We start from the raw sequence: 18,012 nt of genomic DNA, 5'->3' as shown, positions 1-18,012 counted from the left end.
TTTCTCACGCTTTCAGTTTGGCTGTGTCCTTTCTCTCTCTAAATCACTTTGCATTGTGTACGTTTTTTTTTCCTGTGCTTTCCCATACCAGAGGGATAGCCTTGGTTGTCCTTGCAAGGCGAGCATGCTACATATTCTTACATTTTCCTTATTGTATTTGCTCATGCCTCTTAAATGGTGAACTCTGTTGAGCTCAATTTCTATTATTTGCTAGTACAATTCATCTGTTGTTAAGCTCTGGATATCCTCAGGGTTCTGATTAAAAATCAAATAATAAATTAATTTATTTTACTTTTTTGAAAAAGAATATTCTAATTCAAGCTAATATCTATTCTAAATTTCAAACCATGTCTAAGGAGCATCTAAGAAAGTGAAACGGTTTAAAGCACGTACTAAGAAAACTGTTTCCCTACTCTGGCTTGTGTTGCATAATCTTTAAAACAAAAATAAATGCTTTATTTTTAAAAAATGGAAATGTTTTATTTCTACACTGTATAACTACACTGCAGCATATCATATTTTGTTTGCTTTAGCCTGTTATGCAAGAAAACTCAGGCTTCCACCCACACTGTGTAGTCTACTGTCTAAATTGTTTAAAAATAAGTAGTCCTTTGATAAAAAGATAAGTCTGAAAATATTTTAAACCTCCTATAGTTAATTTTGTATGACTCTCTAAATATATAATAATATTTGGGGGATCTTAACTAAAATACCTGAAGGTCAACATGGGGCTGTATAATAGTAAAATATAAAATGTAATAAAGAAATTATTCCTAGGGAGATCAAAGTCTATGATGTTCGTCATTCATTAAATGTTATCCTCACAGTCCTTTGTCGTATTCAGCTCTGGAATTTGAATTATGAAATAGGTGGAGAAATACCTGAGGCAAAATTGCTTGGGCTTCTTATGGTATAGAGATGGTATGGTATGTAACCTCCCTCCACGCAAAACCTGGAGTTGTAAGAACAACCTTTTGTCTAACTTTGAGTGTTTGCCTAATTCCACCTTTAGTTTCCTAAGTGAATGATTAGTAGTACTGCTGGGTCTATGTGTAATTTCCTTTATTTCAGTTTATCGGCAAGCAACATGTCTTGTAACAAGTTTTGTCTTGCAGTATGCCATACATAAAATCAAAGAGCCATTTTATTAAAAATATTGGGGTCCCAATTTTGTATTTTTTAATCATGCAACAGCTAGCTATATTTGAAACAGCAAAGCTGAAGTCAAAGGAATTTGCAAGTTGAAAGCCTGCAGGTGGGAGCTATCCCTGTGAGTGTTGGATGAATGCACAAAGTTTTGCACAATAATTTCAGAAAATGACATTAATGATTCAGTGTATCCTGGGCTGGACGGCCTTTCCTGTCAAACCTCTTCCAAAAAATAATGCCAAACAGCTGAAAGTGGAGAAGAACCTAGTCTCTCCTTTTCATTTTGAGGTCAGAGCATCTCTCGGAGGGGAGGAAGCTCTGTTTCAGTTGAGCTGCTCTTGAAGGTTAATGAAATTTACTCAGGCAGGTAGTGATGATCCTGGTAGCACCATCCTCCTTGGACATGAGCACTAACAGATCCACTCTTAGCCACACCTGTCCTCACAGATCACTTAATCACCCCTTAATGATGATCTGGAATTAATTGAAAAGGGTAAGACTGCTACAGCATCAGAGGCAGAGGTCCTGTTTTTAAGCCTAACCACTTCTATAATCAAGAGTATTCAAATCCTGTGGCATAATGCACTACTTTCCCCTTACTACCACACAGGCAAAATCCAGCTGCATTGCTCCATTTGCGAAACAATTCCCTTAATCCAGGTTAATCCATTTCTTGTGTGCAAAGAGCTTTTCAAAACCTTCTGGATAAATTTATGCAGGCTTCCATGAAGAAAAATGAAGCCTGGGGCTGCAAGGGACACATGCGGTCTTTTTCTGTGCAGATTCAACCAGTGCAGCTCAGGGTTGTCCTGGAGGAAGTAAAAAGCTGCATCTTGTAACTGGAGTCTTTTCTTTCCCACTTGTTACACAATGAGTAGAGTGAATCTTTATCAGATGCTACCGTTTATTGGAAGGAAAAGGACTTAGTGGGACATTGATTCAGAAGTCACTGTAAACATTTTCGTATGAAGAAGTATTTGATTTGGTGGTTTCTTGAGTCAATCCCTTATCTATGCCCTAGGAAGACGAAGGTTTTTTCTCCCAGCGATATGGCTGATGGTCGAGTGAAGTGTAAATGGTCCAAGGGTGGCATTTTCACCTCCTGCAGATGTGGTTTCTTTTGTTCATTCTTTTAATCAATCTTTAAATTACTGAATCTTACTCGTTTAATTATTTCTTCTAATATCTCATAATTCTAGACTAGAAGTGTTGTGTTTGCCTTGCTGTACAACTGTCATTCATTTATTATTGGTGTTTCTTTTAAATTGAGAATGTGTATTTTCTTTGTCTTTCCTATTGCATTTTTATAGTTCGTAATGTGCATCACATTTTTCATAAAATGTCTGAACAGTTGACTTAACGCAGTACATGCTGTTACAATTTGCTTTATGCTGAACCAATTTCTCTTGCTGTAATTAAACCCTTATCACTGAGGATATTCATGCCCTGTGTCTCTTTGTTCTCCACAGCTCCGACTGAGGCTCCATTACATCCTCATCTAGGTAGGTGATCTGTCAGTGTTATCACTGAAACTCCAAAGCACCAACTTTACTATAACAAAAAAATATCTTTATGGTCATACGAAACTAGCTCTGGGGAACTGAAATAAATAGGAGACTCCCATAAGATGAATTGAATTATGGCTAATCCTAGTTAGTTGGGATTTTTTTTAGTATTATTTTTATTTTCATTTATTTACTGGCTTTGAGTCCTCTCTGTGTGAGCAGATTGTGCTGTGTGAGGGGCCCACTTGATGCCAGGCCCCGCAGTGCAGGAGGGCACTTGGGCACCCACAGCCAATTGCTCAGGCTAGACTCCGGGGCCGGAGCCTGAGGAGCAAGCGGGAGCCATTTCCTTCATTTCATGGAAGGATTCGCCTTTTGCTCCCAATTCCACTGATAACAGCTGAGAAATTCAAACAAATTCATGGATTCCTGCCTATGAGTTATCAAAATCGAGCGCCTGGCTATTAGGAAGATAATAAAGCCACTAAGGGATCTCATCCCTTGCCAGAATCTGGAGTTGGAGGCATTTTCCTGAACCCTCACAACAGCTAGTGATTTGGTACAAAAGGTTTCCAGGCATTTGCTGTATGTTCAAAGACTGCAATTTTAATAGTCATTATACTTTGCTGATAGGCCAGAAGATTCTTTAGTATTAGGTGCTACTATAAGATAGAGCAAGACAAAAAAAATCTTTAAATGAGAAAACCCTGCTTTAGACCCAGCATACTTAAAGGTAACTTTCTTCTTTTACACTGCATTACTTTAGGTGGCTCAACAGGTAGTCAGAGCTAGCGAGCAGACTGGACGGTCGCCCTGGAATGTTTTCATGCGGTGCTTTCTTTTCTTTGTAGCTGAAATGCACAGTGACAGCGTTATCTTACGAGATGACTTTGACTCTTACCATCAGCAAGAGCTGAATCCTAACATGTGGTGAGTTTCCCACTACTGCTTCCCTTTGTATAACACCTTTTCCTTATTACAGTGAAGCATTTGCATGATACTAAGGCACAGATTCATTACTTCACTCTAAGGTATCCTTATGTGTGTCCTTGTTCCTCTGGGACCTAAGTACATTAATTAGTTAATTATTGATTAATGGCTAAGTGAGAAATGTAAAACCCACTGAAGTAGGTGGCAAATTGTCACTAACTTAAAATTTTAAGTTAATCCAGAAACAGAAGGAAGGAATAGGATAGAACTTAGTGAATGTTTCTGTAGGCAAAAGTTCATTTCCTGAAACCAAAGATTTTCATGGAAAAGGCTAGTTTGAATGAATTTCAAGAATCAAACTTTGTGTTTTATTTTTTTTAATTTCTTGTTCACATGACATATGTTTATGGAAAAGGTATAGTAAAAACTCATTTTAATTTGAAATCAGATGTTTCCAAGTTGTCCAAAACAAAAATTCAACTGAAACTAAATATTTCTGTTTACTTTTCAGCTGCTGAATATGTTTAAGATGATTGATTTTTTTCTCTCTTTTGTTTTTGTTTTTGATGTGGGAGGCAAACATTTTCAAATGCCTTTTATTGTATGGGAAAGAAAGTGTGTTCCCTGCCAAGCTCTATAGAGCAAATCCTAATTCCCAGGTTATTTCGTTCAACAGGATTTCTGATTAGAGGTCAGACCTATTGTCAAAATTGATATTTGAAAGACAAAACACAGGCTGTAATTATTCCTTAACCAGTGATTCTCAAACATACTATCACAGTGACAGAACAGCATAATATATATATCTCTAGCAAAGGAGGAAGTTACAGACCTCTTACAGCACAAAAGGGGTATTATTCTTTATAGCGAATTTGTCTACTAATCTTTCTATACACAAATAAACACATAAATCAGTCTTATTCAAAGTTTGGAGTTCATTTGTTTTTGTATGGGATTCCTAAGTACTTAAATTCAGCTTTCAATTTGTGGCTCAGCAGTTACATTTGTTCTACCTGTGTTTGTTTGTTAGGAATATTTATGTTCTGTGAAATCTGACTTCATTAAGACCAGACATTTTTCCTTCTGGGTGGTTCAAAAGATTGTGGTGTATGGAATTTTACAGATATTTTTCTTTTCCACATACTTATGATAATACTTTTTAATAGGAGCCTACTATTTTTCCTCCTTTTGTTGCTTTTGTATGATCTCTTTAAATGTTTTTCTGGACAGATGCATTAAGGACTGGAATACTGTAGTATAAAAAAAACCCCACTTTCTTTATGTGATTGAATAGATCAAGGCCTCTTAATGGGCTACAGAATAGCTGCCAAGGTAGATAGCTTTAGCAGCAGTGTGTTAAATGGACTTGAGTGGAAAGAAATGAGAGGAGGCATTATTTCCCTGCAGATGTGTCATAACTCACAGAGGGCCTGTCTGTTGGGAGCCTCCATAATTTATTTATCCATTGCTCTCTTATCTTTAAAATCACCTTTGCTTTTTTAGAAGCCTCAACAGAGAAATTTCAGATTTTAAAGAGCCACCCATCTCCTCTTCCCTTCGTCCCTGAGATTTGTATTGGGTCCTCCAGGAACAACTTTGACCCTCCTTGCTCAGTAGGTGGGAGCCTAGGGAAGCATGTGCCAGGGTGACACATTGTGCTGGAGCAAAGTCCTAAAACTCACCGCGGTCCTGAGGCAGATCCCCCGGCGGCCCTGTAATGATACTAAAAAGCCAACATGTTTAGCAGTGCTAAACAGAAGTGGAGCACAAATAAAGGAGAACTATAATAAGGTGTCAGGAGCTTTTCTGCATAAAGGATTTTTCCAGCAGCTCCCTTCAGTGAAGACCCACTTAGTGGCACAACTCACTCACATTTGATTGTCTAGTGGGAGTCGAATCAGGGATTATTAACAGTTTATGCCATCCACCCTAAAATTGCATTTTTTCCCCCTGGCAGCTGCTACGATCCAGCCTTTATTACAAACAATTGCTGTAAATGCTAGAGCAGGATTTCCAGCCCTGTTTTTTCCCTGATCTGCTTTGCTCAGAGTGTGGTAGCAGCTGCCGTGTGTGCAGACACTCCAGCGGTGGCTGCTCACTAGGGGCCAGTTCGACTAAGCCACTCTAATAATTTCTGGAGCCATTATTCGTGCAAAGATGAAAAGGGAGGAATTTGTATTTTCCTATGGCCTATTCTTTCCAAATCCTATGCAACAATGCTGCCTTTGGTATGATTGATGTTGTCCCACTCCTCCTGAGCCCCTTTCTGACATGAGCAACTAATGCCAAAGATGTACAGGCCAAGTGTGCAAGCAGGGCATTTTACAAGCTATGTGTGTGTCTAATTTTATGAGTCCCAGCAGGGACAGAGTGTGTCACTCCATCGTAGGGAGAAGCCTCACATCAAATAACTGTTTTGCACAAGGGTACTGTATGATTTCCAGAGCAACTGCCTGCTTTTTTATTGATTTCTGTTCTTTCAAATGCATTAGTAGTCACATCCTGGTGACCATCTGTTTATCCAGAGGCTCACAGGAGGACAGGCAGAGTGGCTCCAGTGCTTCTCAAGCTGCAAGCTGAGGGGAAGGGAGACAAGAAATGTTGGGATGGAGGACCTCATAAACAGAAAATTCACAGCAGCTGTTTAGGGGTTCCTCACCTAAATCAAGATTTGGTAAAAGAGAGAGAAAAAAAAAAAAAAAAAGAAATTGCCGACATAGGAAAGGAAGAGGAGAGAAGGAGGCAATAGGAAAGGAGACACTGGGAGAAGGAAAAGCGGGAGGATTTCTGTACTAGGAGTGTGGGAATTGGAACATGCTTGGGAGTCAGCTGCCGTGAAGATTTTCCTATGTAGTGCATCCAGCTGGTTTTTATATTCTTTTCTTCCAGGGCATAATCATGTCAGAACTGGACTATTTCTGAAGTTAGACAATGACTTCCTCATTTCTTGCTTTTTGCTTGCCACTTACTTTACAAAGATCTCTTCTCCTTGTCAATCAAATATGCTCTGCATATTAACAAATATCCACATGTGTTAGGTGTGGAAGTTAAGGTAGTTTAGTCAATGCACCACTTGGCAGATATGCCAAGTGGTTTAAAGTTGACTTGTAGAACTAGAGGGGGCAGTAATATTTATTGCATGTCTCAATGAACAGGTTAATAATAGAGGGGCTAGGTGGTCCACCTGACACAATGAAATCAGACAGGGCAGTATCAGTTCAGAAAGCCCAGGACCACTGCTGCTTTGCTCTGTAGGGAAAGGAAGTCTGTGTTATGCACTACTTGTCTCATAAACGCTGGGAGCCTCTGCAGTGTAGAGCCCTGTTTTCTTAGTCTTTATGGGAGCTAAAACTACTACCACTCTTTTGAAGACAAGACTGTGTGTTAGGAAGGACCATCTTCTTGAAATGTTATTCGTTTCCTGAGTTTCTAATACCTACTTCGTACAGCAGCAGAGAAGAGAGACTTTTGTCATTTTGTTCAATTTTTCCGAGACACGTTTGGTCTGTGTCTTGGGGGAGGAAGGGTTCTATGTAGCCTCAAAAAAAATCAGTAGAGATGAGGATTAAAAAGTGCCATAGAACAACTAAAGCAGGCCAAGCAAGTACATACCCAGAAGAAATATTCTGTTTAATCTTATGAAAAAATATTTAATATCAAGTCAAGAAAACGGGAGAAATAAGATGCATCAATCATTATGAAGAGATGCCGACATTAACATAGGTTTCTGTATAACACACTTCATTTTTAAGCGAAAAGGATGTGGACAAGGTTGGTTTCAGCACATTTCAAAAGGGAAGATTTTGCTGGCTGAAGTTCAGCAGTTCTGCTTCCCAACTTGATACCATGCTTCATCTCAAAGCCCATCAGCTCTCCAAACAGCAATCAGTTACAAAAGAAACACTCTTCAAAGAAGACATAAAGAAAAGCTGAGTATATAAAACCCATCAGTAGGAAACAGGTTCCATCACTTATTCATAGCCTGTGAGGAATGAAGAGGTATAGTGATATTTCCAGTAGCAGAGGTGGATGAAAGCTTTGCAAAAAGAGAAAAAAGTCCTAAAGGGTTTTCCAAATTGCACTAGAACTGCAGGATTAAACTTCAGAAAGATTTATGCTTAAAAATCACTTGGCAGCTTGAGATGTTTATCTTCTTTATGGTCCGGACGTCACAAAAGACATCAGTCAATATAACATCCACAAACCAAGGTACTGTAGAGATGACAAATAGCAATGAGGAAACAGCAGATGTTTCCCCTTCAGCAGAGAGAAGAGCAATAACAGGCAGAGGTGGGACTCTAAGCCAGACATGAGAACGATGGCAGATCTTTGGAGAAGACATCTAGATGAATATGACAAATGTCAACAGTGAGTGATAGCCATGAAGAGAAAGCTGAAGTGGTTCAAATGTGCTGAGACTTTAAATCAGGCAGGTGAGGATGAATGTAGAAAGCTGCACTGCACCTACTTAGGGCAGCTAGGACTGTCTTCTGATTGCAAGAATGGGGAAGGAATTAACTACCATCTGCATCAGGACGGGGCAAAGCGAAATGTTTCTAAACACATAATATGATGGCGATGATCTAGGGACAACCTTGCTGTTCATGCATTCCTGTTGTGCTGCTGAGCAATGTGTTGTCACAAGTTATATTTCAAAGAGAGCAGAGAGATTTGAATCAGGATTACCAACAGGCATTCAATTAGGAGAGTATTTCTGGATTTCCAGAATGCTTCACATTCATAGACCATATTACAAAGGTAGAATAGATAAGCAGCCAAAATGCTTTATATTCTTTGAAATATGCAAATTACAAAATTAAAGTGTCTCTTGGGTTATGTAACCTGTACATCTAAGAGTGTGTAAGTATTCCCTGCGTACGATTAATAGGTAGTTTTCCTGCTATATTTGTCTCTCCCTCTACGTATATCAAGAGTTCATGGAAATGTTTATTTATAAAATCCCCAATTTAGGAGCAGATAACAAAAATAATGCCCATAAACCACCAGAATACAATGGAATTACCAAATGTTCTTCCTCTTCCTGTGTTCTTCAGCTATCAGAGCTTAAGGACCAACTGAAATTCAGATAAAGATGAAACCAAGTTTCATGTCTATGTTCACTTGCACACTCTCTTCTTGTCATATATGTAAAAAATGAAATTATGGACCAACAGTGGGCCACATAAATAACTTGAATACTGATTCAGTGAAGTGAGTGGGACTTACATTGCCTTATTCCAGGTTTTAATTTTTCTGTGTACAACTAAAATACTAAATGCTATCCATGTGAATTGCTGATGCACTTTATTGACATACAGAAAAAAAAGGTTCTTTACAACTTCTTAATTTCTTTATTGGGAGTGGAACTGAAATTAACCTCCAAATATCTCAAAATAAATGCACAATTTGGAAAATGAAGAAGCGGCGTTCATCTTTGGCTTCTGTAATGGACTTAGCCTTAAGAAAGCCATCCCCATTCTAAATTGACCCAGGGCCAACCAAAGAGCCCCAAAATAACAAGTGTAATAAATTATTCACCACCTCTATGCATCAGAAAATCTAACATCAATCGCTCAGTGCAGCTTCCCACTCGCAAACCTGCAGGGTATTGTGCTCTGCACAGAGTTAACCCACTCTGCAGAAAGTTGGCCACACTTTACCACCCTGAGAATTCTCCCAGGAGCCAAGGAAGTGGTAGCCAGCTCTAGCTTGCTGCAGGAAACAGACCATGAGCTCGCTCCATTTAGATACACGCATAGTTCAGACATTCTTTTAATCCTTATTCCTACTGGGTGAGTAGGAATTCTGGTGGTGTTTAGACCCCACAAATAGGAAAACACAGCTCTGAGCAGTTTACAGATAGGTTTACATAAAATATGTTACATAAATTTATTCTATTATATTATTTTAATGAAAAGACAATCAAGTGATATAAGTTAGGAAAAAAAAGGTGGAAAAAAAGGACATTTGTATAGGAATTTCTGTAAGACAGTTCTTATGATCTATGTCTATCATATATGTTGACAACAAGTCATTATCTTCTTGGGATTTCTTGTAAGATATGTCATCAGAAAATTAACTGCAGAAAGGGAAGAAAAAAGGAAAAACAACACCTTTGTAGGCTGCTGAATTGCATCTGGGCTGGAAGAGTGTGTTTTGGTGGCATTAAAAGTCAGTAGAGTGGGTGATTCTCCACGGGTGATGCCAAAGAAAACACTCCTGGTGTGTCCATTGTAACCGAGAGACCACAAATAGCAGTTATCAAAGGCCTGGCAGAAATCACAGGGGTTGTTTGAGGAACAAACGTCTCCCTGTGTGTTTGCTGCCAGAGCAGCCTGGGTTTGGGTGGCTTGGGCCATGGCTACTGTCCAGGCCAAGGTGACTCACCAGCACCTCCACAGTTTCTGCAGCTCTTACCTAGGGATGGGAAGCTGCCCTGCTGCTCCTCAGCCTGCAGCAAGGGCTCCCCTGGCTGCCTGTGAAGTCCTCCCTATTCCATTCAGTTAATGATTAGTTAGCCCTGCAGCACTCCTTGGATCTCCCTCGCACCCTTCCCCCTGCGATTTGGAAGGAGCAGCATCGCTCTCAGGACCATGTCTGAAATCATCCCCGGGAAGCACTGTGTTGTTAGATGCATGTGTGACTTCTGAGTGCTCTTCTTTCCCTCTGTCACCTCTATTTTGAGAGGGAAGGTGCCTAGGAATGGTGCAAATGCTGTTGGTGCCGGGGAGGGAGGGAGTTTGCGCTGGTGCCACCGTGCAAGGTCCCATCTGGGGACACGATGCCTTTCAGGAGACACCACATCTAGACAATGTGGAGCGGCTCAGTTTTGTGCCCCAACCTGAGCCATTTGCTCCCCTCACTTGTCTGGGTGAGGTTTCAGCCATTGCCAAGGAAAGATGGTGGAGCCAAGGTTCTGGAGGGTATGGGAATGCTTCTGGAGGCCGCGGCAAGGCTGAGGACAGACAACGATGCGGAGGGCTCAGGCCTCAGGGTTTTGAGGAGTTTTGCAAACTTGCAATGCTTCTAGATTACCTGTTTCACCTGTGATCTTAACCATCATCATGAAATCACATCTCTGATTTATACTCCCAGACTGACCTGACCCACTTCTCTTGAGCTTTTCTGCAATGTTAGTTTTATATACATTAAATTAAATGTGTAGTAAGGCTTCCAGAGGAACTGTAGCTTCAGGTGAAAAATGTACATGCCAGAGTCCAATCTGGTGTCCCTTGTGTGATGCTTTGCAGCTGGTATACAGGGAGCACCGTGGGGCCGGTGTGCCTCGAGCAAGTCAGTATTCTCACATCCTTCCTTGGGAGACAGGTGTAGCCATTGTACCTGCTGTTGCTTGGCCTTTCCATGAGATCACAAAACAGGCCAATTCATCAAAATTTAGCAGTCTATTTTATGGTTTACAAGCCTGATCCAGTCTCCAACGTGCAGTTTCTGTTTCCCATTCTGAAAGTGCTCCGTTCTTCCACAGGTCTGAATGCAGCAGCTGCGAGGTGGGAGAGCAGTGTGGTGTGATCATGCATGGCAGGGCCATCACCTTCTGCGAGCCGTATGGGCCGAGAGAGCTGGTAAGCAAATATTGGCTCGTCTGCATGGGACCGGGGCCTGCCGGTTTGCATGCATCGGCTGAAAGAAAATGCAGCTTTGCATTGCATCGGCTGCAGCGACGGCAGCGCGCTCTGGAAGTTGGGTGTTGAGCAGGGTGGCTCTCAAGCAAGGCAATAAAGCCATAAAGCAGCATCCCCGTGTTTTTCACCTATAGACACTAACCTAAAATTATCACAATATTTTGCATGCCATTTATCTCTAGGAAAGGGAAAAGCTCTTGATGCAGGCTGTGTGTGAGTTATTTAAAATATCTGTTAAAGGCAGGAAAGACAAGGGAATATTAGGGTGTTTTCCAACTGGCTTCACTCTCTTTTTTCTTTCTGACAATGAAAAAAATAAAGACAAGGTCCATTTTTCTTCTGTTATTTAATTAGCTATGCCCTCTTTTTTTTTGTTGCTGCTGTTGACAAATGTTAATTTGGTTGTAAAACATCACTTGTGAATAATGCATCTTGCAGGCTTAAATGCAGCCTGGAGCAAGCACCTGCCAGTCTCAGAAAAGTGCATGTAACAAATTGAATCATGATGTAGGTGACAGTATTAATTTCATTTGGGTATAGTTTGGTCATAAAATTATGGTAAGAAACAACATGGTATAATTTGCATTAATGCGGGATCATCTGGGTGTGGAAGATGAACTGAAAAATCCATAAATACTGTCCACATCCCACAGCTGACCTGAGGCAGATAACTCTAAGAATATAAATAAAATGTTTGAGGGGTTGAGAAATTCATTTACAAGTTCTCAAATCTTATGCGCAGGAGTGGTCGATTGCATTTTTAGAGCTATTTAAAGAGTGTACATGGGAGAGGGCCATAAAGCAGAGGTGTGTTTTTGGCCCGACGTTCTCTTCATTTTGGGCACTGCAAATTCTTTTATCAGAATTTATTTTACATCTTCAATTGAGACCAAAATTGCACAAACACAGTATAGTTAAGGGTGGTGCGATGATGCAAGTTATTAACATATTTCAAATGAATTCATAGGTTTTATGTACATAAAATTTCAATTCTTTCACTTATAGCCGATGCTGGCAGGGAATCCTCGTAGTGATGCTAAACGGCCTCCCTGCTACTTTGCATCCTATTTGAGTGTGCTATGCTTCATTACCTGCCTTGAGAAAAGCCGTATTGTTTTTATAGCCAGTCCTAAATTGAAATCACACAACCTAGATACTTTCCCCAATTTTCTACTCTTTTTTCTTGTGCTATTGAGCATAGGCAACACTCCTTATTTTCAATAAGTAGCAAATCCAGAGTCTCAGGTTTCAAAATGTCACAAATTAGCATATCAGCTCCCTGCTGATATGTAATTTAGGCTATCCTCACTAAGCACAAATTGGCTTCAAAATCTGGGGTTGGACTGTATTTGTCGTGTTACCACGCAGTAATATAGCAGCACCATAGCATCAGGAACTTGGAAAGATTTATTATGATGGCAAAGTGGTGTGATTAAATAATCAGCTTACAAATCATCATGCTTATGAACAGCTAGCAGCCCTGTAATGAAAGTGTTTATAAATATTATGGCAGTATTGCAAGAAAATCAAATCCTTAAGAAGGAGCATGCTCACGATTTAATGTTGTGGATGAACACAGGACAGTGTTCAAGCCAGAGATCTGCCCTATCTTTATTTTCACATAGAGACATAGGTTTAAATTTCTGTTTTCCTAGATCCATGTTGTTTCTGATTCCTACTAATGCTCCAACTATTGCAGAGTAAATCTCTTGTCAGGAATTTTAAAATCTGTTTCACTTCTTCAGACTTTAGACTTTTTATACTGTCACCTTTTCTCTTCAGTCCCATTCTCCCCCTGCCTGAAATACCTTTTGAAATCTCTGTTCCTGTTTGTGGCTCTTTTACTGCTTTAAAATATGGACTCAAGAAGAGTTGAATTTGCAAAATGCAGTAAATCAACACAAGCGACAGCTACTGGTTTACTTCCTTGACCTTTCTCTCCTCTCTGGCTCCCAGTAGCTGTCTGTTAACCGCAGACAGAGTTTTTTTAATGCCAGCTGTCTATGTTTATTGGTGAGAATTTACCACTGGCAAAATCCTGGAAAATTTATATCTTTGCAATAGAGGTGTTGCAAGCAGAAAAAAACAGCCACTTAAACTTCTAAGCAACCTAGAAAAAGCAGGTTTCACTACCTGCAGCATCTGAGCCTAGTAATTCCTTGAAGAACTGTAGAGAAAGTTCTTACTTAGAATGGTCTTTTTCCGTCCTAAGGTGTTTAAAGAATAAATCATGACATAGTCTCTTTTAATTTTATGTGAACATCTCTTCTGTGATATCTGATGCATTTAATTTCTTGGTACTATGAGCCACTGAACATGGTAAAGGGTTTCTTTGTTTGTTAAAATAGAACTTGTGTAACATAATTAATTGCAAGTAAACTAATATAATAGCTAGTCATAACTCAAGTCAGAAAGTACTTTATTATTTGGCATGATAAATGTGAAATACTGAATTGGTCTTGACAGAAAGGACCAAGACAGAGATATGAATGTATTTTCAAGGGAGTTTTTTAGAAGCAGCTTGCCTATTTTTGTTTAAGAACTCGAATTGTCTGTTTGGAATATTCTCAAGGGTGGAAAATAGTATTTTCTGTAACCAATATGTACAGATAATGCCAATTTTTCCAATATTCTTTAAAGCTGTTGTTTGACATGTTTGAGAAGCCTTTGGAATCCGTCCTGCTGAATCTGTCGTAGTTCGCAGATCATTAAGAGCTGTGAAAAATTTCCTAAATTTGCATGTGCCCTCCTAAGACACCTGTAGTCTTGTTATCCAACTCTCTTCAGTGCATTTTGAGCCTGACTTCACGTCATTAATATTTATAAGTCTCCCTCTGCATGTCATACATATGTACAGAGCAAAGAAACGCATGAAAAACTCCTGCCCAAACAAGCCATTTCCTGGACACCTTCTTCTCTGTGAAGAAGGGGCCTGACTGATGCTCGTTGTGCACCGTGCAGCTCTGCAGAAAGGTGCTGTGATACCACGGCAGCGTGTGGGCACTAAAACGTGCTCAGGGACCCGTTTGGAGGCCTCGGTTGGTTATTGCAGGGGCAGAATTTCACAGATACCGTAAGCCGGCACATACTGGTGCTAGAAGAAATCCTGTCCTTCCCCCATCTCCTGCTCCAGTCTCCAGGAGGGAGAGCCAGTATCCAGATCCATTTAATCTAATGCTACTGTTGTCTTTCATCTGAGACATTTTCCCTTCCTGGATCTAGTCTCTAAAATATGCATACAGTGTCAAATATTTTCTGGGTTTTCTTTTACTAACATAAATGAACTGCACTTTGAGTCTCCCCTTTGTTTTGCTCTTTACTCCTTTCATGAACAGGTACATGCATTGGTATTTCAGCCCTTCGACAAAATAAACAGGCTGGGCAGGGTTATTAGGCAGTGCTTCTGCCTTCCTTGTTATGTAGTAGTATCATAAGCTCCAACATTCAAAATAAGTTAAAAAATATTTTGAAATAATTTGTTAAGGCATCAAAGGAAGGTGCCATCTGCATTCAGGAGCTGCTCAGTGTGTTCTGTCCTTTTCCTAGATCCTGACAGATATCAACAGTGCGTGACTATAAGCACAAAATTTCATTGCATTGTGTTATGCAATGCCATCAAGTTTGTGTCTGCTTCGTTGCTAAGGATTTAGAATCTGTTATTCCCCTTTAATATTTTTGTTTCATTGCTTTAAGTCACTTTAATATTATTTTTATTATTTATGATTATTTTTGGCTCTTGCTCTGTGTGAGAAGTCAAATCTTTCTGTATAAACAGATTTAAAAGAAGCTGGAGTAGTTTTTGTTTTTTTTTCTTAATCTTCTAAATACTAGTCAAGCACCAGTACTTGAAATAAAGGCTGGGTTTTAGGCATTAATTATAGTGAAAGAAAGCATTTTCCAGCTATGATGTACGAAGAGGTATCAATAATGAAAATGACATAACAGAAATATCCATAACCACTCACCTTGAAACAGTTGGAAACTGTAGTTTTATGCACTGGAGATCGAGGTATCCAGAAACTACCATGTTTTTAAAAATAAATAAATAAATAAATGTATTGTTCTGGTGATCTAACACAATATCTCTCTTATTTGATTCTCCCCCTGCAGACCACCACTGGCCTTAACACAACTACTGCCTCTGTCCTGCAGTTTTCCCTTGGTAAGTTTAGCACAACCTTACATGTGTGGAAACGTAAAAAACATCATTGCTGCAAGGGAAAATGACCCTCAGTTTTAAGCTTACTTCTCTGAACTGTGACATGAGGAATTAAAGAAATCTTTAAAAAACTTCAGCACATTTTTTCATCCCTTGATGATATAAAAGAACTCTTAATGAAAACTTGGAAAGGAACAAATTCAATGAATAGTCTGATGATGGGAGTTATAGGCCTAGGGTTATTGTTTTGTACTTCTCTAAAGCCAAATGGATAGCACTGTGATGATTTGCTCTTTCTTTAATGTTTGATTGCTATGTCCTGAGTTGGCAAAAGTGGATTTTTCTAACATTTTAAACCCATGGTTTCTTCCAAGTTGCAGCCAGGCAGTGCTACTTTTAACACATCTGTGTAAACAGAATAGCTAGGGCAGACCAAAACTAAATGGTATTTAGATCATATGATTAACGACACGCTTCTTTTCTGTATCAATTAAAATACCTCCTATAAATTGTTATAGATTTTCAGGGCAGTTGTGGTTTGGGCTGAGAAGCAAATTAGGAAAACAATTTCTTAGATCAATCATCAACGTAAAAAATATAAAGGAAAAATTATCTTATGTTACAAATAGTTCAATAAAAAGCATGCAAAGGATTTTGCCTTCTTCCTCCGTGGACTCCTAGAAATGGATTTCCAAATTACTTTCTCATTTTTTAAAAAGTAATTCTCCCAAAGTATTTCAGCAGAGGTGTGATTAAAGTCTGGAAATCTCAGTTGGAAACGAGAGCTATCAGTTAGAATGGCAAACCTCTAACAGCTTGCTTTTTTAATAGATCTAAAATCAGAATCCCAGAAGGCTCAGAAATATGTCAGTTAAATTTGTTTTTACCCTAAGTTACTCATTTGATTTTCTATTTGATGTCACCATTACTTGTCACCCTGCAATTGATTGCATCGTAATTAGGTTTGGTATCTGTCTTTTTATTTAAAATTATTGTTTCTAAAAAGTCATCAAAATGTGTCCATTCCTAAGCTGAATGACTGTGTAAATATTTGGCACCTCTACTAACAAACAGCCTGATGATATTTGCATTTTCATGCAGCTGTGAAAGCAAATCAGCTCATTTGGCCTGCCAGGACAGGCCACTCATCCATGGAAGTTTTCCCAGCTTCTTCTGAAGCTTCGTGTTTCTGTCCACCTGGGCTGGAGCCAGGGATCCTTAACTTACAGTGCTGCAAGGCTGGGATGAAGAAGGAATTTTGATTTTCTGAAAAAAATGCAAAAAAATCTGTTGTGGCTTTTTTTTCACAGTGACCCAGAGATGCTAATAGCAATGCAGCTGGACTAGCTAGGTAAGGGTGAGCTGGTGTCCACAGCATCTTCACTGAGGTTCAGGAAGAGTGCAGGCTTCCAGAAGTGTGAAAGGCCTTCCTAAAATTTCTCTGCCTTTGTACCAGTTGGGGAAGATTGAAGAAAAAGACTAGGATGAGTGCAAAGTAGACAATATGATGTGATTATCATGATTATATGGCAAGCATCCTTTAATCTGTACATGTAGGAACGTGTAAAATCTCTGGTATGATAGAACAGGAGAAGGATGGATGCATGTCTAAGTAAATTAAATTTCAGCCTGGCGTTCAAAATGTATCGCACTTCCCTGTGTGCCGAGGTTGGGCTTGAAGCACAGTGCACATGAGCTTTGTAACTGATAAAAAATTGAGGGAGCCAGGGGAGACTGCTGCTGAACTCAGCAGTACTTGGCTTCAGAATCATAAATCTAAACTAGGTATTTGCCAGTTTCCGACTTATTCCCAAATGTCCAGTTTAATCATAAGCCTATTTAGAGATTCATCCAAGAGGACTGTCTTTTTTATTATTATCCTTAGAGAATGTTTAGCACTTTCTATCTACTTCTGAATATCTTCGGCTATAATCTTTTGGGAGTACCTTTATATTAAATTTGTGACCTAGCTTTGGTCACAACTAAATCTCATATCCTTCAATTTCTCTTAGCCCAAATTGTCAATGGAATTTTGTATTTGCAGATAGATGAGAACTGGGAAATGAAGCATAAAATGGTCCTGATTTCATCATGCACCCCAGATCCTTTTAAACTATATTGTCAGGAAGGATAACACCCTAGTGAATTTTTCATTAGGTGATTTTCCAGGTAACTTCTTTAATGTACCACCCGTTTGGTAGCCTTGCCCTGTAAAGGGCACAAAGGTCAGAAAGGAGAAACACTGAGGATGAAGGCTTAATTAGGATGAAGAGGTAATGAGTAAGGCCTATTCGGCACATAGAACAAAATTAATGTTTTGAATTTTCAAGTCTTTCTGAATAAGAGCAGTTGCCTGCAAGCTGCATTTGCTGTGTGGCACGTGCAGCCCGTGGCTTTGCCTTTTGATCTGGGGCTAGGTGGTGGTTACTGTCTGCAGAGTGTAAGGGTGCAGAAAAAATCCATTATTTTGACTGTCTTAATCATCCATGACTATATCTCTCCAAGACTAAACACTGAGATGTGAGAGACAAAGTCTAGCAGCTTCCTTAATGTCCAACAGGATTGTGACCTGAGATATTTAAAGCAGTATCTTTGGGCTCTCTCAGGCCAGAACGTCTAATTCAAC

General features: G+C 39.5%; 1 protein-coding gene across 1 annotated transcript in view; it reads left to right on the top strand.

Moving 5' to 3' along the window:
• RELN (reelin) overlaps positions 1–18,012 on the top strand; it is a 263,525-nt gene that overhangs the window by 112,226 nt on the left and 133,287 nt on the right. The window contains exons 5-8 of the mRNA XM_088533254.1: positions 2,619–2,651; positions 3,506–3,584; positions 11,071–11,167; positions 15,338–15,389. Coding sequence (XP_088389380.1) covers positions 2,619–2,651; positions 3,506–3,584; positions 11,071–11,167; positions 15,338–15,389 — 261 coding nt within the window. The remainder of the gene's footprint in view (positions 1–2,618; positions 2,652–3,505; positions 3,585–11,070; positions 11,168–15,337; positions 15,390–18,012) is intronic.

The sequence above is a fragment of the Tinamus guttatus genome, unplaced genomic scaffold (genome assembly GCF_059628265.1).
Source record: "Tinamus guttatus ecotype Peru unplaced genomic scaffold, ASM5962826v1 Tinamus_guttatus_pri_ptg000489l, whole genome shotgun sequence".
NCBI lineage: Eukaryota > Metazoa > Chordata > Aves > Tinamiformes > Tinamidae > Tinamus > Tinamus guttatus.
Note: the sequence above shows the minus strand (reverse complement) of the source record. Positions and strands in the feature narration are given on the sequence as shown.